The sequence below is a fragment of the Dermacentor variabilis genome, chromosome 1 (assembly GCF_050947875.1).
Source record: "Dermacentor variabilis isolate Ectoservices chromosome 1, ASM5094787v1, whole genome shotgun sequence".
Lineage (NCBI taxonomy): Eukaryota > Metazoa > Arthropoda > Arachnida > Ixodida > Ixodidae > Dermacentor > Dermacentor variabilis.
The window spans coordinates 185,051,256-185,078,325 of record NC_134568.1 but is presented as its reverse complement, the minus strand read 5'-3'; the positions used below and the strand labels follow the sequence as shown (position 1 = coordinate 185,078,325).

Sequence of the window (27,070 nt, the reverse complement as noted above, 5' to 3'; positions counted from 1 at the left end):
AGCACCAGGGCTAAGGCACAACAGCAATAACATTTCTAGCAGAAAATTCTTGCTCCTTGGCATCTGAGCTCCCCATTCATTTGCTACTTTCTTCAAATTTTTCTTTTCATGTGATGCTCTTGCCTTCACACACTGTCAGGCTTCTCCTTCATGCGTTTCTTTAATACTCCTTCTGTCTGCTTCTTGCTCGACATACCGTGCATGCCTTCAGTCATGTCCAATTGATCGATGCAGTCTTGTCCTTTTCTCTCCCTCCTCCAGAATTTGCAACTTTCGACAACCTAGCATTATTTTGCTTCTTTTTGTGATAGTGCCTGGCTATCTGTTGCTGATGCCACACATTCACTTTGCAATGGTTTATTAGACCACATACATAAATTAATAGCTGTATAAAACCTTGACCCTCCAGCACTTCCACAAAATTCATGCAGAAGTGGAAACAAAGATTACACTTAATTCTTCACCACACATTACTATGTCTGCATCAAAGCTTGATATTACCAACATGTGTGCAGTGTCGTTGCCCGTGCTTCCTGGACAGGAAAGCCAGTTGCTCCAGTTCACAAGGCTAGAACAACTGCGAAGTGATTGAGTTATCTGCTTGTGCTGCATTTTGTTGCCACAAGCTGTACAAGGTCTTGGCATGTGCTGCAGATAACCGCATCTTTTTGCTTGCTGCATTCCTCTGTGATGCATTGAACGTGTCTGCTTCCATTTACCCTGCTATTTTTAAAGCGAAGCTGTATATGGCTAGGTTCTGACCACGACCAATAGTGCATACATCGACAGGGTGTGTAGAAAAAAGTTGCGTCGACAAAATTGAATCCACAGTAGCCTGCTGTGCGCCAGCAGTGCTCAGTGGCTCTGGAGTGGATGGCAGAATAATAAAACGTCATTGTGTACCCACCAATGTCTGTGCCTCGTTTTCTTGTGAAGTCGACATCGCTCTAGCGACGTTATCAGCAGTTTTACTTTGGTCCTGCTATGGCCAGGAAGCGTCTAGTCCATACTGAAGAAGAACGATGTGCATGTTAAGAGCACCGGTGTGAGCAACAGCGTGAAGGCAACGGGCAGCTGCTATAGCCAGACCCGTCTTGTCTGCAGATCCGTAATGTCGGATAGCTGCTCTGTGACTGATGAAAAACAGCGTGCCCGTGAGGATCACCTTTGCAAACAGAAGCGGGAGTGGGCACTAAAGCATCGGCGACCTATTGCAGTATATCACAGTGACCACAAAGCAATGGTTACCATGGTGACAAAGTAAATAGAATATCAAAGATAACGAAGTTGTGTGTATGTTTCTTTATTTAATCAATATAGCAATTAACCATATATAACTCAATATACTTGTCAACAAGTACAGCTTCAGCTGGTCTTCCATCTTCACATAGTGGAAGGGCTCTGAATTGTATTTTTTTTATCATCATCATCGTCATCAAACTTGTGCATTTTCTTTTTGTAATGCTACAGCCTGTTTCGTGCCATCACTGTTTTCTCTGCTTTTGCCTATTCTGCAGCAGTTGCTGGCATTGTCTCTTGCCTAGGTGTTGGTCCGCATGACATGCCAGAGATGCCATAGACAGTTTAATCACAGGGTGTTCAATGTAAGAGAAGGTCAAAATTACTGGTGTTTTTCATTTTTTAAGCTGGCTTTTTTGAACTTTTGTGTGATAAAACTCGCTTTGTTGATAAACAAGTGATTATCTTTGACAAGTTGTTTCCACTGACAACATTTTTTATGCGTCGAAAGTTCACACATTTGCCAACAAGGTGCACACACGACTCAAAGAACTTTGAAACTTTATAGGTCTTGCTTCATGCTTTGTCACTTGGTTTGACATTTTATTCCCATTTTTGATCTCATTAACCTGGCTGCTGTGCGGGAATACCGAACTTGCTACTTAGTACTCAGCACGAAACAATGCTTTAAGACCACTGTGTTGTCCACTTGCCTCACCATGCCACTGTGTGGTTTTGATCAGAATTTTCCATCATAAGTACACTGTTACAAAATTGCACATGACAAGTATGTTACCCTATATGCAAGCAATGCACTGTTTAAAGCCGAGCTAAATACTTCACCAAAAGAACTGGTTTCACCTCCAGTCCACTCTCTTTAGTCTGTTGTCTAAACATCCTGCCAAATACTGTCATTGCTGTTGTGTCCTGCCACAAATGTTCATTGTCAGTAAACCTTAATTGTTCTGTATGCTAGTGCAAGTAATATGCCTGAAAATGTACTATGGTGGTGTCCTGTCCTCTTAAAGATGATGACCAATTTTCCTGGAAACCATAGTAGCCAGAAGAATGGCATTTAAAATGTGCATCACCAAGGTCCTGCAGAAGAGCAGAGCTCAGTGTTCGAGCCTTGACATCACTCCATAGAATACCTGCATATCATTTGTGCTCAATTAACCTTGCTGCAAGACTTTTTCCATGGGCAAGGCCTAGAATGTTGGTCAATTTTTGATGCTCTGACCTAGTTTGATGCGATTTTCTGTGACATTTTTCTCTATTCCTTTCTTGATTATTTTGGATAGTGGCCTTCTTAGGAGCTATTGCTTCATTAGATGTTTCCTAGGAAGGAAAATCTTGGATGCCTTTATACCACACTAGTGCGCATCATCTGTATGGAAACAAAGCGCTGCATGAGCAGGTCTGTCTGCGGCAGCTGCTGTGAATTGCGCCCACGCATCACCCATGTGCTGCTCTCGTGGTCTTCCAATTAGCAACGCAGTCGCGCCACACTTCGCTTTGTTTGTGAAGTGCCACACGAGACAGATTGTCCATGCTAGCCAATATATTGCAAAATGGAAACATGTATAGAGCTGCACTCAAATTTCGCATTAGGCAGTTGGCGAAATATATTGTAAAAATAACAATTATATAAATACCATGCAATGAAACCAATCAATATGTACTGAACCAAACTTGTCACCTAATCGCACTGCAGGGAACCCCTGATCATTCTAAGTTACACCAAAGGCTTGTCATATTTAAATAGTCTCTTGTGCACGCAGTGCATGAATGGGATATCATTGAAAAATATGTGAATGCCCTAAGGGAGTGTAATTAGGACTGGCACTTTTTTCACTTTAACTGTCAGTTCCCTATATGTTGCTTCGCTATAGGGAGGTTATGCTCTAATAGAAACAGTTGGAAGACGGTTCTGTGCACCATTGTCACTTCCATCTATATTTTGTTTTGCACTGTGCATTCGTTTCAGACCCATCAACTAGCCCAAATTAATTTACATATCTCATAAAAGCAAGTGCACTGCAGTTGGAGCTTTGGAAATAGGCCTGTGTTTAAAACAGATTCGAGTGGTCGGCACATGAAGTGGGCTCATTCATGTGAGTACCCATGTCAGTGCTGTATTGTCTTTTTTTGAAGAGGATTGATCGATTGTTCCTGCTTTAGATAAAAGTCTAGTGATCTAGAGAGCATAGTTTAAAAGGCTGATGAAAAAGGGAACACTTTTGGATTTTGCGTGCTAACTACTATCTTGTCAGCTGCTACAGTTTTTGTAAATATTCAGTAAATATATTTGGTGCATCTCTTTTCCTCTGTAACACTTTCATGGAGGTTTCGGACGCTTCCAGACGCAAGACTGATTTATGCAGCAGGCACTCAAGGCGAGAATGCTTTGGCTACGTTGCCATCTGCGTCCACAGTCATCCTGGCACAACCGCCATGGTATGTTGGCCACAGAAACGTCACGTGGGTTGACAATATGTGTAGGCTGCTGTGAACACAGTTGGCAGGTGGGCTTTGCTTGCCTTGTGTGGTTTAGATTCCAGCTTATGATCTTGAAAATCTCGCCTTGTGCTTCTACTGAAGCATTACAAGCAATGGTGTCTGTCCTTTGGCATCATTATCTAGAACTTTTCACCTGTGTTGCCATCTGTTTACAGCAATGTTTCTCTAACTTATCTTATGTTCAAGTGCCATTGTACGTTCATTCTGGTTCACACATTTGACCCATCCTGTCATGTCTCGGCACAAAATGTTACGGAACCTGTATCTGTGAAAATATAGGGTTTTCACACCATTTTCTCCTCTAACACAGGATACTGATGATGTTTAGAGCATCAGCAAATGTCGATAGCGTCTTGTTTCTGCGGAGAAATCGGCAAGGAAATGCTCTGTCCTGACAGACGCGTGTACCGTGATGGGGCCGATAACACCTGTGTGAATCAGGCCTTCGTGAGGAACATAGTTGTCACTTTACCTTTAGACCACTCTGGCTATGTCAAGAATTGCTGGATAAAACACACTTCTCTCTTTCAGAAAGAGATAATTGAAATGTTTTGGAGGTTGTCCTAATTTCCTGCCTCTGGCTTAAGCATGTGTGCAAGATGCAAGCATTAGGTCCGTAGAATTGACTGCACCATTTGAAGGTGCACCACTGTAAATGTTTGGTTTGCCTGCAAGACTGAAACATGCTTTGTTAAGAGTCTTATGGCTTTGGTAAATATTACGTCTCAATGTCCAGAAATACGTCTCAAGATGTTGAACTTTAAAGGGGTACTTACATGATATTGTCGCAGGAAGAAAGCAGGCGCACGAGTGTAAAATAATCTATATTTACAACTGATGTTAATGGCGTTCAGGCAAGTGCCAGACTTCGTCTTCATCTAGTCTAATCCAACTTCTTCCTTCCCTTCACCGTAACGTCACCCTCCCAGCGGGGTAGCTCCGTCCCGGTGCAAGTTATAGAGCATCACTTAATGGGGGGACATAGGGCTTCAGCCTGGCGACGTGAACAACATCGCTGGTGACGTTGGAAGGCACTGAAGGCTGGCCGACTGGGGCAATCTCGTATGTCACGTTGGAAAGTTGGCGTAAGATCTGGTACGGACCAGAATAACGGCAAAGTAGTTTTTCCGACAAGCCGACGCGACGTGAAGGCGTCCAGAGAAGGACAAGGGAACCAGGTGAAAAATGAGTCTCGGTGCCGAAGGTCGTAGCGTCGCTTTTGAGAAGCTTGCGAGACAGTGAGGCGATATTGGGCTACTTCTCGGGCCTGGGCGGCTAAGTCAATAGCATTGCGAGCGTAACCAGTGCTGGGTGATTGTACTGCGGAAGGTAGCAATATATCAAAGGGCAAGGTGGGGTCGCGGCCATACAACAGGTACAATGGTGAAAATCCGGCAGTGTCGTGATGGGACGAGTTGTATGCAAAAGTGATGTATGGTAAAGCGACGTCCCAGTCGCAGTGATCGTCGGAAACGTACATGGCCAGCATTTCAGTTAGCTTGCGGTTGAGTCGCTTGGTGAGGCCGTTCGTTTGAGGGTGGTATGCGGTAGCACTCTGATGTTCTGTAGAACAGGAGCGGAGCAGATCGTTGACGACCTTCAATAGAAAGTAGCAGCCGCGATCCGTCAGCAACTGGTGAGGGGCGCCGTGGTGCAGGATGACGTCGTTTAGTAAGAAGTCGGCGACATCTGTAGCGCAGCTGGTTGGTAGCACTCGTGCGATGGCATATCTCGTGGCATAATCGTTGCTACAGCAATCCATTTGTTTCCTTTGATGGAAATTGGAAAGGGGCCAAGGAGGTCTAGGCCCACCCAGTAGAAGGGCTCTGTAGGGATATCATTTGGTTGCAGCAAACCAGCGGGAGGCATAGCAGGCGTCTTTCGGTGCTGACACAGGTCGCAAGAAGCGACATAACGGCGCACAGAGCAATAAATGCCGGGCCAGAAGGAGCGTCGTGAAGTTGCTGGAGCAAGGCGAGTCGAAGGTGCTTGGGAACGACTAGGAGGAGCTCCGGGCCGTCTGGACGAACGCTGCGACGGTATAAAGTTCCATCGCGCAAGGTGAACATACGGAGGGACGGCTCATTGGGCGAGGAGCTTAGGCGTTCCATAAGTGTTCGAAGAACAGGATCTTTCCGCTGCTCGTTGCCAATATGGAGGAAGCCGGAGAGGGATAGTACACTGATGTCCGAGTCTGCATCAGTATCGTCCGGTTGATTTGCCATTGTGGCGGCTGGTAGATGACGTCCGCTGCGAAGTTCCGTGATTGTACCCAGCACCTCCACCAAAATGTTGCAGGAAGAAAGCAGGCCCACAAGTGTAAAATAATGTATGTTTACAACTGATGTTAATGGCATTCAGGCAACTGCCAGACTTCGTCTTCGTCTAGTCTAATCCAACTTCTTCCTTCCCTTCACCGTAACAATATTTTTGACTATTCATTTCTTGCGTTAAATCAAGGTCCTAGACTTCTAAACCCTAGAAAAAATTGTGACAAGCTTCAGAGCGCAGTTAGTAATTTACTAACTTTTCTACAGCCAATTTCAGTGTCGTTTCTTTTTATAAAGTGGAACCTCGATACGATTCTGCTTAATACATTTTTCGAAATGTTGTTTTTTTTCTTTTCCCGAAAATCCGATTTGGTTGGATAATATGTTGGATGATATGATTTTCCTATGAGACACTTTATTTTCCAGTTCCTGTGAAGATCGTATCAACGAGGTTCTACTGTATTTCAGTTTTTAATTTATTTCTCATTAACCCTTTATTGACATTTGTTGCCTACAGGCAACATACCAGAAGTATGTTTGTCTTGCCTAGTTTCATTGTTCAGTACCAAGATTCTGGCTAGGTGTCTTTGGCCAACACTGAATGAGAGGCAGCAACTGTCATTTGTTAGTTTAGAGCAGGAATACTCGACGAGGAAGAAGTTTGGCATGTGACTCACTGTCTTCTAAAAGTAAGGTCAGAGGATACAGGCCGATGCAAGATATGATAACTGCGGTGGTGTCACACATCTGAAGTAAAGCAAAAGAAATGTACACCTATGCTTCATATGTGATGAGAGCTGTCTATACAAATTGAAAACAAAGCCTCAGGTGGCTTGGGGTGAAGCCCACTTCCAGATTCCTGCCTGGGGCTATTGTATTAAATAATTACCCCTTCATATCAGTAAAATCATAAAACTTCCCACATATTTATTCATGAGGTGGAAATGTGCACATCAGCTGCTGTGAAATATAACCTCACCGAGCATTCGACCTCACTCAACCTCAAATTTGTCCATGAGGTTGCCATTGCCATAGCTAAAAAATTTTAACAGCCAACCAATGTTGCATCACTTTGGGAGGTTGAGATCAGCTTAGGTTGACTTCATTATGTCAGCCGTGTGAACCTTGTGAGGTTGGCCATGTTTGCATGGAAGTCTAATTCTATGGCCCCCTGTAGAATCCTGGGGTGCTATAACATAAAATGATTCGAAACTTTTCTATTCCAATTCTGCAATCAGCCCACCACGATTGGTCAAAACTTTTTCAGGCCACTCCAAACTTCACCCGTCTGTCACGCGACGTCACGAAAACCGTGATGGCTCTCCATCTGATATACATGTACACACTGATAATGAATGATTAAACCACACAAAAGAAAAATAGTTATTCCTGATTCAACGCCTTTTCACCATTAGCCCTCTGCTATTGGTTCAATGTTATTTGGCAACACCCACCTCGCCTGTCTGTCACGCGACCTCACAAAACAGCAAAAATTCACTGCATCAAAGTGACGTGTCCGCGAAAAAAAAATGCATTAATATGCCGAACAAAACTGAAAATTTTTCTGAATAGCCAGAGACTGCCCCGTTCTGAAAGGAATAGAATATGGCTGCCCGCCGATCACTCAGGCCCTCGCTACTCGCACCTGCCGGTCAGCATGTATTTATTTGCACATGATAAACCTTTTTGCATGAGAGTAAAACGTTATCGAGCCCTTGCGGCATGTATACAGCATCACTCTGCCAACTCTTCCTTGCTGAGGATCCGTTTTAGCGGCATACTTATCCTTCTGTTGCAAGCCGCCGCAATTTTCGACCAGCCACCGCAAGCTAAGTAAGGTGAAGCGGAGCAATCGGAGAAGCCAGCACCACCCTCTTCATGCGGTTATCTATTTTCACTGTGCTGGCTCAGCCCCATCAAAACCCTCTCCACTAGACCGTACTCCTCGCCTCTTGTCAGCCAATTAGATAAGAAAAACCGCTGAGTGTAGGCAATGTTATTGGTTTTGAAAGTGAACAAAGGTGACCTCCTATAAACGAGGAGAGTGTTTGATTGGGTTGTTCAGACCACGCTGCAGGTCACCGCCCAATGCTTGCACCGGTGGTTACGTAAATTTGATGTCAGGAGATTGGAATCAAAACAGTTTGAAATCATTTTATGTTATAGCGCCCCTGAATGTGCTTTACTTTAGGTGCGTTCGATTCGCCTGCACCGCCTGAACGAGTTCACGACGTGTTGCACCCAGCCATTTGTTCCAGTGGCGCCCGCTGAACCACTCCGTTCGTTTCAAAAGGTGCAGGGCTGGTTCATGATTTTGCTGCACCTACTCCGCTGTCGGTGCCGACTTGGTACAGGCATACAGGTGCGACGCAGCATTGCAGCAGAAAATCCAGCACATGGGCGCAAGCGCCATTAAAAGCCCGCTTACGCACGTCTGATGTGTCTACAAGTGTGGTTTGTAGTTAGGCCCACAAGCTGATACTTGTAGTTCACGATCTTTCAAATGTACGCACTCTGTGCACATTAATCGGGCATAACATAACACCTGCACCGCATCTGCACCTTGCCATTCGTTTCGAGTGTTGCGCTGTGCCTGCACCGCAGAAACAAGCTGCACAATTTCTGAACTTCTTGTGAACCTCCGTTAACTGGTTCACAGTTGTGCAGATGAATTGAACAGACCTTTTAAGTGCTTCCACATGAAGTTCTTATTTGCCCTTACGTTGCTTGGTGGCCTGATGACTGCTTTGATTCAATTGATTCAAATGTTAGATTCAACATTGAAAAAAATTCAAGGATATGAATGCTCATGAAGGCCAAAATTCAGTGACATACAAATGCATTAATTCTGCACATAAACAAAATATTGTCAAATTTCCTTCTTCCTAGCTGCATTCAGTTAAGCATGCTACTAAGTTGGAATTGCTGGAAAAGTGTAAAAAAAAAGGCAATTCTCTTTTATAGTGTAGACTGATAACTGGCCTTACGGCCAGAATTGACGTGCTTACCTTGAGGAGGATGCTTTAGTTCAGTGCCAACTCTAATCTCTTTATTCAAATACATGTAAAATGCAGAAATGCTTTTGAGACAACTACTCGAATAATTTCAATGAAATTTGTTGTATTTGAGAGAAAAAGTTAAATTTTAGTCATTCTAGGCTGCATAATCTTGATTTAGGACCTTCAATATTTACGAAAAATTGCTGAGTCAGTAAGCTTAAAAAATATAAGCACAAAGTTTACAATGTCATAGCTTTTGTATCAAGTTGGAAACTTCATATGAAAGTCCTTTTAATTTCACAATTTTCAAAATTTCCTGCCACAAAACATTGCCCCCTAAAACAGTGGCTACATTTCAGCGTTTTTTTTTTTAAACAGAACCAACCTCATCGAATTCTGTTGCTGGCTTCAGAGAAAAACTATTTCTCTTTTCCCATGTATTCAGATAGGAGCTCCCGAGATAAAACTGCCTCCAAGTCAGGTAAACCATTGTATTCAAGGACATAAGGAGGAGGAGGAGAAGAAAAAACATTTATTACAGAAAAGAAAGGAAAAGCAGGTGTCTTTCTGCTTGTGTGGGAGGCGCCCTTAGTCCAGGACTCCTGCGGCTCTTGCTGTCTCCCGGGCTCGCCACACCTGGTGTAACAAGAATTGTGTTCTCATCTGAATTACTGGAGTATACTTTTTCCTTTGTCATAGGTGGAAAAGTAATCAGCAACGTTCTCACACCTATACTGTCCTTATTGGTATGTAGTGTGACTAAATTCTGCTTCTGCATTAGTTGTGTTGATAGCATGCTTGTTCCAAATTCTTATTTGTTCCTTTTGCTAATTTTCATTTTGTTCACAGAACTTTCCAAAAGGGGAACGTATCCAATAAAATAAAGCACTAATTTACTTTCATGCTGAAGATTCATAACTCTTACAAATTGATGTGGTTTCTACCTGGTGATCTTCACTGCACTAAAGAGTTATGAGCTAGGTACTAGGGTATCCCAGCAACATCATGAGCAAGCAACACCATCTTCTCTCATCTCTTAGAGAAAAAGAAAATTCCTTATAACTTTACTTCACTCTGCAAAATGCTTAAATCATAAAAATATCACTCGTGTTTTTTTATTTTTACATATTATATTACACAAGCGCATATTAAACAATGAACAGTACTCCTCATTGTCTTCTCCCATCCAGTCATCCCTGGCCCAAGACTATGCAACTGCCAGGTCAGCAAGCCAAATTAAAGAAAGTGTACCACACATGAAATAGGACGCTGAAAAACTTAGATAAATTGTGTTGTAGTTTAACGTAACCCCCCTCCTCCTCCTACATGACAAAAACTTGTTTGCATGTCAAGGTAGCATCAGAAAATACTAAATTTCTTTTCTGATTGAAATTAAAGCTGGAAAGTATTCTATCAAGTGCAGAAGGCACAAGAGCATTAGCAAATAGCGTAGCTTTCAAGATTTTTCACACAGTGCCTATAGGTTGCCTTGATGCTGCCTCCAATCTCCCTTGTACTGAAGCATGCATACACATTATACCTCCATTGATACCGAAGTCCCACTCAAAAGTCTCTGGCCACCGCAAATCATCCCGCACGTACCGCTGACAAGGTGTACATCTTTGGAGAATTTATTTCTGATTCAAACATCTGATGGGCCACAAAACTATAAATTTCGATATGTCACCAATAACCAAAACACAAATTAATATTCCTGCTTGCAGGGACACAAACTGATTGCTGTTACTGAACAGCGCTCCGTGGCATTCAAGTGAAGAATGATCTTGATCGTCACTTATATGAATAATCATTCGGTTGTATGGCTGGGATTCCTAGGTCATGTGAATTGCAGTGGAGCTGCTTAGTGTAGTGACTGACTTGGGGCTGCTCAATATTTTTTTTTTTTTTGATGCCACTCTAATGTCCGCCAAATAAAAGAAAATGTTTCTTTCTACATTGTGTCTTATCATTGCTTTGCAATTTGCAAGCACAGTACAGCAAAAAGGGGCCTTGCCTTACAATGGTTGTATTTGAAATAGGCAATAGCTATTTATTTCGGCATACATGCTGCAGTTTGTGCTCTGCAGGTCTCCAAGCATGAGTGCCTGCTTCCGAGAAGACGACAGCTGTAAGAAACAAATGACTCTGCGTCACACAACTACAAAAACATGAAATTGCCTGCTTTATGATAAATACAAAAAAATGACAACTCGGGCAGACTGGCAGAGCAGTCATCAATAATAAAACAAGACATTGCACAGTTTATTTGCCTGAGAAATGAGGTCTGCACATCAAGCTTAGCAGTTCTCTGCAGCTTGCTCGCCTTATACAATCAGTCCACATTGTTAGTTTGATGGATTTCACAGTTCTCTTTAACAATCTGCCTGTCCCTTACTTCACCAAATCTGTTGTTGCTGTGAACACCACTGAAATTAAAGTGGAATCTCATTGATAAGTGTCCAGGCAATCGTAGCTGCCATTCGTTTTAACATCTAATTCAACAAACCAGTTGGGCAAGGGCCTAAAAACCAGCAATTTGGAACCATCAAGTTACAGTGCACAGGGCTGGGCAAACACTTTGAAATTGGGTTCTAACAGCACAGAAGGTTAGCACTACCCGCCATGGTTGCTCAGTGGCTATGGTGTTAAGCTGCTGAGCACGAGGTAGTGGGATCGAATCCCGGCCACGGCAGCCGCATTTCGATGGGGCCGAAATGCGAAAACACCCGTGTACTTAGATTTAGGTGCACGTTAAAGAACCCCAAGTTTCCAAAGTCCTCCACAACGGCATGCCTCATAATCAGACAGTGGTTTTGGCACGTAATACCCTACAATTTAATTTAATTTTAAGGTTTGCACTACCTTTCCAAATGCAGGCAGATTTAGGTGAACAATCACATTTAAGGTGGAGCTTATGTGCTGCTGATCTATGGTGTAAAAACACACATTTTGCTTTAAGTTGGCCTTGTTAATCAAAGAAATATATGTGCCATAGAATCTTGACTGTGGGTAATATTAGTGATAGCCACATTAGACAACTGCACCCGTCCTACTGGAGAGCTTCTTTGCATTCTCATGGGAGGAACTTTTGAAGTTCAACCATGTTATAGTTCTGTACAGCGAGGGCAATTTCATCTCAAGGCCAATGAACCAGGAACGCAAAACATTTCTCTATGGAGTGAACAGCGTACCCTACTTTTTTAAACTTACTAAGCTGATTGAGCATATTTTTTCTGTCCATATCGCCAACAGCAATCTGCCAGTATCCAGAATGAAGATCAATAGAAGAGAAATAGCTGGAATTGTGGAGGCAGTGAAGGGCATCGTCTATATTTGGGAGCGGGTAGACGTCCTTCTTAGTAATTTTGTTCAGATGACGGTAGTCCACACAGAAGCGCCACGTGTCGTACTTCTTAACCAAAACCACAGGTGACGCCCAGGGACTCGAAGAAAGCTTAATGATGTTTTTATCTAGCATTTTGTTCACTTCACTTAGAATTACTCGGCGTTCAGATGCAAAAACTTCATATGGTCATCGGTGAATAGGCGTAGCATCGCCAGTAGAAATCCAATGCTGGACCGCGAGCGTCTGGCCTAAAGGGCGATCGTTTGAAGTAAAAGATATCTCGGTAGGACGATAATACTTTGCAAAAGGCTGTCAGCCTGCGCAGAGAACAGGTCCACCGCAACCATTTTCTTTATGTTGGTATCGGTGCCCGAGGCTGGTGCGAGGGGCATGCTAAGCTCAGAAGAACCATCGCTTGATAAAGCTGCTACGTGATGGTCGCCGAGACAATCAACGTTGACGAGGCAAATACCTTGCAGTAGGATTTGCTTTCCCAATCCAAAGTTAAAGATAGGCATGCGAGTATGGTTAGCAGTAACAGTCAGAATGCTGTGAGGCACGGTGACGTCATACTGTAGTGGAATGTTGGGCAGGCGAGTGACGAGGTACTCGCCATCAGGAACAGGTGGACAACACAACAGTTCAGTATAGGCTGTTGACTTCGGTGGCAGGCGAATAAAGCAGGAGGGGCGTAAGCGGCACTGGGGTGCGTTAGAAGGTTCTATGAGAATCGGCACCTCAAGGCAAAGGGTACTGGCAGAGCAGTCAATAAGCGCAGAATGTGCAGAGAGAAAATCGAGTCCGAGAATTAGGTCATGGGGCAATGAGCAATCACGGTGAAGAGGACAGGAGTGTGGTGGCCGGCAACGCTGACACATGCCGTACATATGCTGATGATAGGCACAGTACCGCCATCCGCAACGCGGCCAATGCGTGCTGACGCTGGGGTGAAGTGCTTTTTCAGTCTTCTTCGGAAGGCAGCACTTATAATATAATAGAAAGATGTGCTCCTGCATCGATGAGTGCAGTGACAGATGTAATGGTTGGAGTCAGGCATGAAATAGATGGTAGCTGGCCCATGCGATCATCAAACTTACCCACGCTGAGGACGTTGTTGAAGGGAGAGACTTGTTCTCATCAAGAACGAGGAATCTGGGATTTATTTACAGTATCTGCATGAGAATGTTACACTTCATCAGTCTAACATGACTGAAAAAGGAATGCACCCTGAAGAGCCGCCAACAGCTCCTTAAATACACTGTCCTCCGGAAATCCCTAGGTGACGGAACACAGCAGTTCACCGCCGACCAATTCGGAGCGTCCAAAGTCATCATAACCAACCCGCCTTTGAGGGGGAGGGTTTACGCACTCACTTCTGCACAGGTTGCACTGACCACACCGAGGTGAGAGGGTTTTCGCAGACACTGTGCTTGACCCGAGCAGGCGCCTCTTTATCCCAGAGTTGACCCTGCAGTCAGTGGCCGCCGCATCTGTCTGTTGACTGACGCGTGAGACGGGTTCTAAGCTGCATGAGACGGCACCACAAAATATCTTCCAGGAGCTCCCCTGCTCCAAGCAGACCTTCAAGGTGTACACGCTAACAATACTTGCTCCGCCCACTGTGTCTAGCCATCTCGGCGCCCTTCCGTTGGGGACGCGGCGCATTGTCCTCCTTACAAAACCAGTCGCCGCCACAGCCATGGTGGCGCCGATGGGCTGGGGACTGATGTCTGGTCGTCCTTTCAAAGCTAGTCGTCACAGCAGACCTGGTGGCGCCTTTCCGTCAGTCCCTTCCTCAAAGATCGCCAGCCCCCGCTGGTCGAACGTAACACAGAATACCTGTCAATGCCAAGAAAGTTTTGGTTCGTAGGTAACATGAGCAGAGAATTTGAGGGCAGGGTCGACAACACAGCTTCAGCTCCAGAAGCTGTAGTGCCTAGTTTTTTGGCTGCATCCAGGAGGCGATAGGCGGCGAGGAGAAGTGACGGGCCTGGGGCGAACGAGACTGATGGCGTTGAGGTGAGGGCGAGTGGCTGTAGCGAAGGTTCGGAGGTGGAGCATCAGTGGCAGTGGGTTCTAGACGGGTGGCATAGGGAACAGTAGGTCCAAAGGTGCAGGAATAAGCGCAGGTGTATGTCCGAGGAGGTGTATGTCCATTGGTTGCGGCAGTGACGAGCGATGTGGTCGATGCGACAGCAGTGGAAGCAGATCAGCTTGTCATCAGGGGTACGCCATTTGGATGGGTTGCGATATGTGGCAGAAAAGGAGTGCCGGGGACGAGGAGGGCCGCTAGAGAACGGGGGAACGCTGGGTTGAGTCGTTAAACACACAGAGTTCAGACCCATGTTCTCAAATTCCTGTCTGACGACGGCCTGAATCCTGGCAATTGTGGTTGCTGGCGGGTCGAGAGGTGTCGCGGAGAAGGCTGGCCAACAGGTGGCCTCGAGCTGGCGGCGAACAATACGGGTTAGGTCATCACAGGTGGTCGTCTGATGTGGTCGACCCTCACATGTCGACTTAGCAGCAGTGTTGGGTAGCTGCGTGATGTGGTGTGTGATACGGCGGCTCTTAGCTTATTCAAGGTGACGGCATTCATTTATCATGGCGCCGATAGGAAAGACGTTGCCGAAAACAAAAAATTGAAAGCATCGTCGGCGATGCCTTTTAGCCACCTTTTCTGCTTCAGGCATAGTATCGTGGGCTTTGTGGCAAGAGCCAAGACGTCTAGGATGTATCAAACGTATGGCTCTGTAGATGTCTGGACACAAGGCGCAAGAGCCTTTCTCGCGACAACCTTGCGCCTGAAGGGGTCACTGAACAGTTCTCGTAGCTTTACTTTGAAACTGTCCCAGCTAATTATCTCGTCATGTGTTTGGAGTCACATGCGTGGGGTGCCACCGAGATAAACGATTACATTAGCAAGCATAATTGTTGGATTCCACCTGTTATTAGCACTGGCGCATTCATAGAGCTTGAGCCATTCATCAACGTCCTGTCCCTCCAGGCCACAGAAGAGACCAGGGTCACGATGTTGGGCAACCATGACAATAAGAGCAGTTGGACAAGCTGAAGCCGTTGCAGATGCGGTCTCGTCACCGGGAGGTATGGTGACAAGCTCGATATGCCGACCACTTCGGAGTGCCGTGACGAGGACGGGGATCGCTAACCTCCACCAGAATGTTGCACAGACACAGACGAAATACAGAGATGAAAGAGGCTATTTACATGCTATTTACACTGGAGCCAGACAGGCAGGCCAACACTCGCTCATGCCATGAGCCCAGACACACTTGATCTCTTCCTCGCAGCGGCTCGTCTCTTGAGCATCTCTCGATGAGATCGTAATAATATGAATGTCTGTACTACATAGTGTGGTGTGTAGTGCATGACATGGTACGGTAGATGGAGAGAGACAAGAAGCAGACGAGAACGAATGTGCACGCAGAGGCGAATTCTGTACTGGATGGAAGACAACGCTGAAGAGCGTCCGGCACGTGAGCATGCAGCACTAGAAGAAAAAAATAAAAGGAAAAGGCATCCAATCAGAAGAAAACACGGAGCTTCCACGGGCCAATCAGGAAAGGACAAATCGACCAGAGCGGCAGAAAAGCGAGGTGCGCTGGCAGAAGAAGGGAGAGTTCCGGGAAGCGACGCCAAGAGAACGTCGGCCACCGGACCGGGAGTTCAAGACCGGCCGGCAGGTTCCGGACCCGAGCCACCAGGACTTCACCCAACCGGGACCTCCTGCCAACCCGTTCCTGGGCTTCGCCACTCTACCCGCGATCATGAACTGCTGCTCGAAACCAGCGAGTTTCTGCGCCCATGGGCAGAACGAGAGCAGTCGGGCTATGGGCCTGAGTTCTACGCCCAGCTGCCTGGCCAGAACGCCACCACCATCTGCCGCCGCCTGCCTTTCCTCTTCAAACTGGAGCCACTACACTCTGGTCGCCTATTCATCTATCGATCCCATCGACATTGCGGTGACACATTACATTTTTTTCTGTTTTCCAAATCCCCTTCACTAATGAGAAACTTCGCAGCATCCCCCCTTCAAGTATTTATTGAAGAAAACTTTCAATCAAGAATTCATTCATGCTGATGTAATTATGCAATGAATTACAGAACTTCATTCAACTTGCTTGAACAATGAATAAAGAAATTAAATGGAAACCATTAGTCGGTTGGACTACACCTTAACGTGCAACATAATTGGTGAATGTATATCCATAATTTATTTCCTTCCATGTCCAGTTAATGTACAGTCCCAGTTAATTTCATTGCTCTCAGAAATTGTCTAATTTTTTTTTTGTACTTGCAATTACTATGACCACAGCTAAAGTAATGCAAGGCGGCAAATTATTCACTGCTGCCAAAAACCTAAATTTTTTTTTTGCCACTTGTCGGCAGCAACGCAAGTGGAAAACTGCTTAGCAAGATATGTATCTAGCAAATACATATGCAGTTGGCATCTTCATAACAACAGAGAGGTGGATCATGCTACACTGAGGCTCAACGGCTAACTGGACAAACCTAGCTGAGCTAGACAAGGGTGGACCAGTGCATGGCACTGGCTCGGGTCAGGCCAGGGAAAAGTGTCCATGCAGTGCTCTACTTTTATGCACTGTTTTCAAGTACTGAAATTTTATCCTTAAAAATTTCTTGGTCATGCTAGCATACTATGCTCTTCTATGTCCATCACAGTTGCCTCTCATTTTCACAACTACCTAAGCTTTATAGCTCAAAATAGCTGTAAAAATAAGGTATACTGAAGCATACACTAATGTTTTGTTTACGTGTTCCTGTCGTATGTTGAAAGGCAACGTTTTGGTTGCAAGGCGACTTTCAGTTGTGTTTTTCCTCGGTACCATGACAATGACGTATTGTCAAAAATGCATTCAACAAGAGAGATAGCAGTTGATGCCACAACGTCACGCTTACCTTTTAAGTAGCCGGAACACATTTTTACACAAAATGAATTCGCCCAAGGCGCACGATCACCAGGTCACTACAGATGTTGGTAATTAAAGCACTATTTATTTCACACAACTGTTGCATCTTCCTTTCCTTAAATTCTTTTCATTTTCACACGGAAGGGGTGGTTTGCATAAAATTAAAATATCCGGATACACAAAAATACGGAGCAGTAAAGAAAGGTAAAAAAGCGGCAGATGAGCAATATTCTCGCTCCAACGTAGTGACAAATGAGCTGCTGCAAATGCTTCTTAACAGTCATGCTTTAACGGTGCGAGTGGTGCCTGCATTATGTTTAGAAAAAATTTACGATGCACTAGCGATGTTTTGTTTCGTTTAACATGCGAAAGGTAAACAGCGCGACTCCGCTGTTATATTCTGCGTTGTCGCAAACTAGTGAAAGGCGTCAAAACGCATATACAGCGCGTAAATGGATAAAGTAAGGCTATCAAAAGCTCACTTTAAATGCAAATCGGAGCGTCGAACCTATGCGTCTTGTTGGAAAGACGAAGCGAGTGCTCTTCAAAACGCAATAAACAATGGCCACATATCGATTTATCAATAAACACCGTTATAAAACGCTTCTGTGTACTGGCGGTGCAAAAAATAGAAACTGTTTGAAGAATTTAAACCATTAAAACTGGGACTGAATCCTTCAATGACACGGACGTCCTGCAACAAACCAATGGAATAACTTCCGAGCACGGAAAACAAGATTAACGCTTACAAAAAAAAGATGGCTTTCCTAGTTTCTGTTTCGGTTTCTGATGCATGAAGCGCCACCTGCTTCCTGCAAAAAGTGCCATGGCAGCTTCCTGTTTACTTTTCGAAGTTGGCGTAACTAACGCAGCTGAGTCTCTAAGTTTTCGTGTGCAGTTAAGCATAACGCAATGTCATTAAATAGATGCTGTGTGTATTTGTGGAGCCTCTAGAAAGTCCTGCACCGATACGTGTGTGTCTTTGTATACGCGCCATCTCTGGAGGTAAGCAAACCCTCTCAGCCAGCTTGCGCCGACCTTCGTTGCAAGGGCAATATTTGTAATTTAACTACATGCTTTATCGGTATACAGCTGCATCTGACTGCCACTTTCTTATTGGCCTGATGAAAAGTGGTATTGAAACCACTACATGGGTAATACCGTAACCGTAATCTCTACCGTAATCTACCGCAATCTTCACCTGCGTTTTCGTTTCCTTCAGTTCTAGTTCGATTTCAAAACAAGATCCCATTTGTTGGTACTCATCGTTCATTATATGCTTAGCATGTTGGCCTCGCCCGATTTGTCCAGAATAATATATATATATATATCATCGCCTTATAACAGACACGTCGGTATCGGAGAAGCTCGCAGGTGGGTGTGCCGTTTTCACTGCCTAAAGTGCGTATGAACGACGTAGATAATGACATATAGTGATTCATAAATAACTTGGAGTAAAGAAATGCTGTGTTGCTGCGAAATTTTAGTAAAAACAAAGCAAAGATACGCCTGAAATGTTTTTCAGTGAAATATTTGTGCACATACTTGGGGACGTCTTCTGAAACGTTCCACTTCGGCGATAGTTTGCCTAGGCAACAATTTCGCCTTCAGGCGCGCGCTGAGATGATAAGATTGCATAACAAAATACAAATTGCATAGCAAAATACAGCGGCGACTACCAGCTGATGCTTTTTGCGGGAATTACAATATATGTAGCAATCAAAATGCAAGAAAAAGTAGCAACAGAAAAAAACAAATTAAACACCTGTGAGTTTACTCAACCATGCACTTGTGCATATATATGCGCTCACAGGTAGTTCTAGCTTTCTTTTATTATGTCCGTGTTTTGCTGCACTACCCAGATACCATTCCATGATGACCGACCAACAAGCCCATATTGCCACCCTTGTCGATTTCATTTCTAGTACAACAGGCTTTTTTTCAATATGTTCCTCGGGATTCCGGGCATACTGTTGCCCTCATTGCCATGGCTGCCAGCAGCATGTGTGTCCTAAGGTTCTGTATTCATAACAAGCAGCTTCCACAGGATATAAAATCGGTGTTTACTGGTTGCGCACTATTCGGATGTCGGTCACGGAAAAAGAATTTTGAAGATTGTACGTGCTAAACAACTTCAGCAGGCGTGTCTCCACAGAGATTACCTCAGCGTGCAGATGTTTGATCAGTATGAGCCGTGCGTCGCAAGGAATCTTCTGTGGAGGCACCTGCACTTAGCTGATCAGGTCACCAAGTTCCTTTGACAACCTCAAATAAGACTACTATAAGCTCATGTGAACAAGGATTGACAGAAAGCAACAAGTGATGTCTACGTTTCTGAAGGTGTCATCCTACCCAACAGTGTGTGCAAAGTTCTTGGCCTCGGTCCAAAATTTGCCCAAGCTACCAGCTGGACTAAACCGGAACTTCCCTGTCCGTCATAAGTAAAGTGTCCAGAAGAGCCCCGCAAGAAGATGGTGTGAGGATGAACTCGGAAGGTTTAGATGCCCTGTTGTGATGCAAGCCCCAACCTTCCAAGTTACCTGTAAAATGTGGTCTTACCTGAAGAGCAATTCATTGTGTGTCATACCAGCTGACAAAGAGGGTGGTTTTGCAGTTTTTTTCCTTTACATGTTTCTTGAAGAAAGCCAGTCAAGCAATTTTTGCAGTGTTCAATGAGCGTAAGGATGTATCACTTATGAAAGTAGCAGCGAAACCAAGTGAAATTTACAGAAAGTTGAATCTCGATAAACAAAGGAAAAGTTCAAAGATGTAATTTTTAGTAAGTGCACAAAGAGGATGTTCCTTTTCGGGTCATAATTTCCGAAAGGGGTACCTGGCAGAAACAAGCTGCCCCGTACCTGGTTTCAAAGCTGAACGTTAAAGAGATTGATGACCAGTTTCTTGTAAAAGGTTCTGACGAATCCTTGATTTTGTTAGGTTTCACGGCAAAAAGGGCTTCAAGGCCTTCTCAGCTAAGGTCAAAGAATTATATTATTCTATCCTGCTCAATGACCTTATTCAATGTGTCGAGGATTGTATTGACAAATATGGCGCCGTAAGGTTTTCACAGGAAGCAGGTTGTTTCAGTAGAAGGGTATTTAGAATTATGGTGTTTTTACATGTCGCCAACCTTTGCGCAGTGGAACAATAGGCTGCATGCAGAAGAAAGGCATTTGCATAGGGTTGTGTCTGGCTCCCGTCTTTAGCAACCTATATTTAGCACAATTAGATAGGCACATATATGACCACCTCACGGGACTAACAGTTTTTCAGCGAGCTTTTAGATTGGTCAACAATTTTTTCGTGTTTCTGGATTTCCCTAGTAATAGTTTTCTAGAAAAATGTCCCGATGTCTAAGATTTTTTGCGAGTGTTTGAGACCTCTTGAAGTGACTTTTGAAGTGCAATACGTTTCAGTTTCTTGACTTTCAGTTCATCTCTACTGATAGTAGGACTTGCTGGGCTTACAGTCCATGAGCTAAGAAACCCAATTTCATTCAGCCCATTTGAATTTGGTGAAGAGGGGCATAACTAATAGGGATGTCTTTCTGCCCACTGCTGCGCATGTGGATGTAGGCCGAAATTCAAAAAATGTTTTATTGTTGCAAAACACGGGGACCATGTTACACGTGAGATAATCAAAGCGGGAGAAATTCTACGTTTAAAGGATAGTTGCATAAGCACCCCTCTATCGCTCTCACTGACAAGGAGATCAGTTACCTCGGGCTATCACCACGTTGAATTTTGTGTGGCTTTGTCGTGGCGTTCTAAGCATGGCTGGTGGGCTATTGTGTGACTGTATAAATAGCGATGCTTTCTGAAAAGAAAAGAAACAGTTGGAAGTTCAGCGCTCCGTTCTCTCTTCTATTCCTTCTGGTGGCTTTGTGCTGTTAACCTGACTTTGAAGCATAATTTATCAACAAGCCCAATCTTACACCCTTCATAACATGTGTTTCAAGAACGTCCTAATGAAAACCACTTTCCAGCAATCGGCTGCAAGTCTTAAGGAGGCTGGTTACCCTAACCACGTGTTGGTGTCGGTGGCAGAAAGGCTGCTCAAACAGGAACTTTCGAGACGATGCCTCCATGCAAATGCAAGAGCTAGCAGCCGTGACCAGGTGAAAACCGCTGTGATTCCGTATATACACCAGATATCACATAGCCTGAAAAAGATAGGACGCCAAGGTAATGTGCGGGTGTTTTTTCAGCTCCAAGTAAGCTAAGCACCTTGTGTAAAACCACTAACCCAATAAGGACAAATAAGCCGGTTTGTGGTAGCATTGCAAAGATGAGTTCGTCGGATGCGCTGTAGGAGTGTTCTATCATATTCCACTGTCATGCGGTAGATGCTACATAGGCCAAACCGGAAGATGCATTAATGAACACTTAAGAGAGCACAGAAATATAGTGTATCAGGTGACGATTTTCTTGCTTTGCATTGCAATACATGTCCATGTCGCCCTCTTCTAAATGACACCGCTATTATATACAGGGATAAGTGCAAGTGTGTAAGATTAATAGTAGAAACTGGGCAAATCCTATCGGCCGCTGACCAATGTATCAGCAAACTATCACTATCATTGTCCGTGAGAAAGTTAGATTATTTGCGCATGCCATGAAAGTTGACTGCATTTGCAATGGGTCATTTAGGTTTCTTGGTGTTTTCTTGTTGTACCGGTTTTAGACAGTGTGGCTCTACTCAGCCATATATACAGTCGACTTCCATTAATTTGATCATCTTTCTGGGATTTTACTTGCCAAAACCAGTTCTGATTATGAGGCATGCCCGTTAATTTGATCCTGACGGGACCATTGAGACTGGTCGAATTAAACAAAAGGCATAAAAAAACATTGAAACATGCCATTGCTTCACTTTGCAGTATTTGCCTTTAAAATTAACTTTGGCCGCGTTTCAGTTTAGCGCTACACCTGCAACCATCAACAGCTACCAACTCGCCCAGTTTACTATTTTTCTTAATGTTAGCTTCACTGCAATACAGCCATGTTATGCATAGAACCATACCAAGCAGGGAAAGGTACCATTGTTGCAAGACAGCACGTGTTCCCTAATTTACATACATGCACATGTGCAGTCTCCAGCCACAGTATGAGCACCAAGATGCCTAATAGGTGTATGGGCAGGCCTTCAGAGTTTGATATATTCACGCTCTTTTGTTCGCTTTTAACATCTCCTCGGCTTAACGCAGTTTTTTCAACTTACTGCCTTCCTTTTTGCTAGCTTTCCCAAAACACATGATTGTTTTCCACTTCTCTGTGCACGGCACATTTAGTTAAAGAAGACGTACTATGCCTCATTAACGGTCTCATATAGGAGACATGTATGGAAGGTGAAAAAAGGACTCAAATCACCACTGAAACGTAAGAAACAGCTCTGAATGGCTGCCACTATGCTTATTAGGTGGCTAGGTTCTCCTACTGTGACAGGAAACTGCATGCCTGTATAATCAAGGAACATGTGCGATGTCCTGTGACAGTGGCCCTTTTCCATTCTCGGTATGCTTCACCACAGTAAGTTGCATATGTTTCAGCGCATAACACGGCTGTATTTGGGCGAATCTGACCAGTGAGGTTCGAATTATCCGACGAAGGCCAATTTTGAGATTGAAATAACAGAAATGTATTTCATTAAATAAAAAACAATCATCAGCAAACAACTTTATTTAAAAGGGGTGACTGTCTACTTCTATATCATTAATACATATTAAAAATGACAAGAGGCCAAGCATGCTGCTTTGAGGAACACTGGAAGTAACTGGCACTTCATGGGAAGGGCAATCGCTTATGCTGACAAATTGTTTGTGCTTAGTTAAGTATGCAGAGATTCAGCCAATTAAGTATGGCAGAAGATTTGCGATTTAGAGCTTCTCAATTAGAGTGTCAAACAAGCTCAAATGCTTTTCTGTCTGCAATACAGGAATATAACATCAATCTGGCCAGGTTTATCAAGAATGCTAGCAAATGCTTGCATGTATAAACCCGTGATCCAACTTCCAATAAATCGTTGAAAGTACCACTTGTGTGTGTCTCTTCTCTCGTCTGTCTTGTCTATGGTTTCTGTGCTAAGCACTAAAAAAATGTTGTACCAACAATGTTAAAAGTCCACCCTTGCAATGTAAAGTTCTTTTTTTCAAGAATACTCCACACTTCTCTGAAATGCGAACATATTTGTTATTCAATATTCAATAGGTCAGTTTCGTCAAATATCCATATTTAAATCTATCCAGAAATATCAGAATATGAAAACACCTACTACATATAGGCCTTGAATGGAGCAGTATGGCCTTAAATTCGTGTAACCAATGCTACTTACAGGGAACAAGAGGTGAGTCTGGGGTTTTATGTGCAATAACCACGACATGATTATGAGACGCACCATAGTGGGGGACTCCAGATCAATTTTGACCACCTGGAATTCTTCAATGTGCACTCAATGCATGGTAAACAGGTGTTCTTGCATTTCTTCCCCGTGGAAATGCAGCTGCTGCAGTCGGAATTTGATTCTGCGCCCTTGGGATTAGCAGCACACAATGCCAAAGGCATTATGGGGGGTTTTGAAACTCAAGAGGTGGAAAAGAAACCGCGGAAAGCTTTAGAAGAGATGTTTTTTAGATTGTTTGACACATGTAATGCCAGTCACAACCAGGCCTCTGGTCAACTGATAAGTTTGTAAATGAGAGTGACTGAAAGGTGATAGTGTCTGCCGCACCAAGATGACATCAGGAACATGTTCACATTGTCCAAATGATAATTTTTACAGCCTCAATTGAGAAAAATCCGTTGGCTGCCTAAAGGCGAGGCATCCTTACTGCGCGACTAGAAATTACTAAGCAAAGCAAAAAAGTACCTGCTGTATATGTCCGCTCAGGAACTGCAGTTCCCTTTGAGAATGGTCACCACATGCACCTGACTTTCTCCCTAAAGATTCCAGTATGTGTAATTATTGACAGAAAGGAAGATTTGATAACTTTTAATTGTGTGTTCTCCAATTGAATACAAGTCAAATGGTCAACAGCTATTTGATTTACATTTGACATTTTGAACATTCGCACAGCACAAATATGTACTCCAGCCATACTCGAGAAGAATACCATCAGTGAAACACCTGACGAGTAGGGAAAAAAAAGCTTCGTTTTCAGGGCTCTGAAATTATTTTGCGTTTTGTGCAAGTGCACCGTCAGTAGCGTACCTACTGGTGATCAAGGGTTCAGCATTTAATATATCTGCTCTTACCAACACTAACAATACGAGATATTCCTCTAACAATTCTTTCCTTCCTCAAATAAACACTAAATTAAACCACCCCATATTAAAGCCTGCCGCACAACATTAACATTCAAGAGAGATAAGAAGAAATATTTACTATCGACAGTACTGGCTACAGACTCATTACTATGAACATATATTATATACAAATTTATTTTACCACTTTCAGTGCTTCTGTATTTGCCTAATGTATTGCTTTTATTCTCTATATCCCATTGTCTTTATTCTTTCCTTCCTTATATTTAGAAATTTTAAGCTTTTTGTCACACAGTATATATTTCACTTGTACTTTGCATATTGTAAGCACATTTTTGTTTCTAATTATATCGTACATTAACCTTGTGTTCTTTGATATGTGTCATCCCTATGTTTCCATAACGTGCCAATTACTACATTTTTATTTATTCATACACAGCATCTATTTCATTTGCTTGTATTTGTAAGCACCTTCCTTGTATTTGATTACTCGCTTCATTAACTTCATGTATTCTGATGTGATCACTGCTATGTTGCCATAATGTATTAATTACTATATTGTTAAACTACTAATAGGTCCCACTGACAGTTTTTGTAACTCCGGGACCTCCTTCGGTACTAATGATGAATGATGAAATAAAATTTAGGTATTCTGCATCAATTGTGTAATTATTAGGTATTAAACATCACCATTGCTAGATGTCATAGCGGCACCACTCCCCAGGTTTTGAGCCACCTCTAGTAGAACGAACAAGTGATCTTTTTTCATGAAGTGGATTGGCTTCCCACATGACATCATTAAGAATACACAAAGCAAGCCTCCTCATTTAGCTTATTTTTAGTAGGATATGAAGGCATAGTAACTGATGTACCTGTAAAAGTAAACACACTAATGTAAGACATGTAGATGTTTCTTGAGTCCAATGGTAGACTTGCCTGAGATAGCAGATTGTCTGCCACTGTTATCTACACACATACTATCGACTAAAAAAGTTTACGGACCACGGGATCTCAGAAAACGCTAAATATCCGAGCAGCCTTTAAAAGTAGCCAGTAAAACCGTACATCACAATGTTCGCATATACTAGTAGAGGCTGGAAATGGGAATACCAGGCTTCGTTTTGAGGCTGCGGAGATATTCAGCTTTTTGTGAGATCCCTTTATTCGTTAACTTTTTGGGTCGATAGTACATTTGTATGTGTGTGGTAGGGAAGGTATGAATTAGAGTTTCTCCAAAAAAGCAGGGCTTTGCTATAGATGTGACAGGCTGTAGATGTGCAGGCAAAGAGTGAAAAAGAATGCAATGTTTAATAATAGCACAGTGACGACAGCAAGCAAAGCAAAGTAGCAGAGGGGTACATGTGGTGGCAGAAACTTGCACTGTACCTATTGCACTTATATTCTTGTACTGCAGGTGAGTGCAGAGAGTAAGTTACCGCGACTGCACACTGTACAAAACATAAGCGCTCTATGTAAACTTCGTTTTGAGGCCATCATCACCACAATAACAAAAAAAAAAAAGCTGCATCTCTAAGTCATACGGGAACACACTAGGTTCAAGTAAACTGCAAGTAGCCAACACTACTGTCACTGTACAATGTCGTGTCCAATGAGGCAGGACATAGCCAAGGCCACATAGAATAAAAGTGACATTGGAGAGGAAAGGCTTTAGAGGAGGGTAATTTTTAACCACTTGCAGCTCTTTATATAGCATGGTGACATGAAGCTTTTTTTTTAGTAACCATTCGAGGAGAGATACTGTGTACGTGTAGGTAACACACCAATAAAATAGTTTCAGGGACCCTTTGGGTGATGAGGTTAACATTTAGTCTTTTTTTCTTTATGCACCCACAAGGTTCTGTTACATATGTACAGTTTTTCCGTGAACATTTTTTTTTCCTTATGAATTTGTGTTGTACCTGTTTTTTCACCAACAAGCTTCCAGTTGGGAATAGGTGCTTGTGTGTGTTCCTTACTTTCCTTGTATGATTTTGTTCTGTTTTCTTTAACTTCAGTCTTTCCTCAGCGGCAATGCTGATGTCATTGTTATTGATTTCTAGTGCTTTAAGCTAATATGGCCAGTCCTACACAATAGACAAAGAGTGAAAGAAATGCGCAACATATGCATGCTGGGATGTGAAGTGATTGCTTACGATGGGGCAGGGTGGACATCTTAGGGAATGATGGCTGGAACAATGTAATAATTGTTTTCTTTTTCACACTTTCTCATTGGTCTCAGCAGCATTCTGCTTACGTTATCATCAGCAGGTCTACCAGTAAATGATAAACAAATTCTGACATTATACCAGCTAATAACTGCCTTGCTCAGGATGGACAACTGAGCTATTTCATGATAGGAGTGTTTGAAAACTTGCATCAATACTGACTGAACGAAATGCTATTTTGCTTCAGCTACCTAGAAAGAACTAGCATTAGTGGGGTTGATCTCTTGATATGTCTTATGGTAAATGAATGGAGGTGCATTTGC

The 27,070-nt window shown here is 43.4% G+C and overlaps 1 protein-coding gene and 2 long non-coding RNA genes across 18 annotated transcripts in view; 2 read left to right on the top strand and 1 right to left on the bottom strand.

The window, feature by feature from the left end:
• The window catches only part of LOC142589044 (uncharacterized), an 11,270-nt gene extending 1,340 nt beyond the window's left edge, over positions 1-9,930 (top strand). The window contains exons 2-4 of one of the 2 annotated variants that reach the window (XR_012829799.1): positions 3,227-3,353; positions 3,603-3,696; positions 9,474-9,930. This is a non-coding gene — a long non-coding RNA (uncharacterized LOC142589044). The remainder of the gene's footprint in view (positions 1-3,226; positions 3,354-3,602; positions 3,697-9,473) is intronic. The other variant, XR_012829798.1, reaches the window with a different exon arrangement.
• Positions 8,970-27,070, bottom strand: LOC142588985 (uncharacterized). 14 transcript variants are annotated; one of them, XM_075700800.1, is made up of 5 exons: positions 26,736-27,039; positions 24,188-24,258; positions 21,043-21,139; positions 11,093-11,154; positions 9,537-9,664 (listed from the first exon to the last, which is right to left on the bottom strand). In XM_075700800.1, the coding sequence occupies exons 1-5, from the start codon at positions 26,752-26,754 to the stop codon at positions 9,617-9,619; spliced, it is 297 nt and encodes a 98-aa protein (XP_075556915.1). In that variant the 5' UTR covers positions 26,755-27,039; the 3' UTR covers positions 9,537-9,616. The 14 variants fall into 14 exon arrangements, 6 of the variants coding, with proteins under 6 accessions (XP_075556897.1, XP_075556910.1, XP_075556903.1 ...); XM_075700807.1 differs by having other exon boundaries at positions 11,043-11,154; positions 26,736-26,914; XM_075700782.1 differs by lacking the exon at positions 21,043-21,139 and having other exon boundaries at positions 8,970-9,664; positions 26,736-27,070.
• On the top strand, positions 17,931-23,353 carry LOC142589052 (uncharacterized). 2 transcript variants are annotated; one of them, XR_012829801.1, is made up of 2 exons: positions 17,931-18,328; positions 19,683-23,353. It is a non-coding gene; the product is annotated as an uncharacterized LOC142589052 (long non-coding RNA). The 2 variants fall into 2 exon arrangements; XR_012829802.1 differs by having other exon boundaries at positions 19,664-23,353.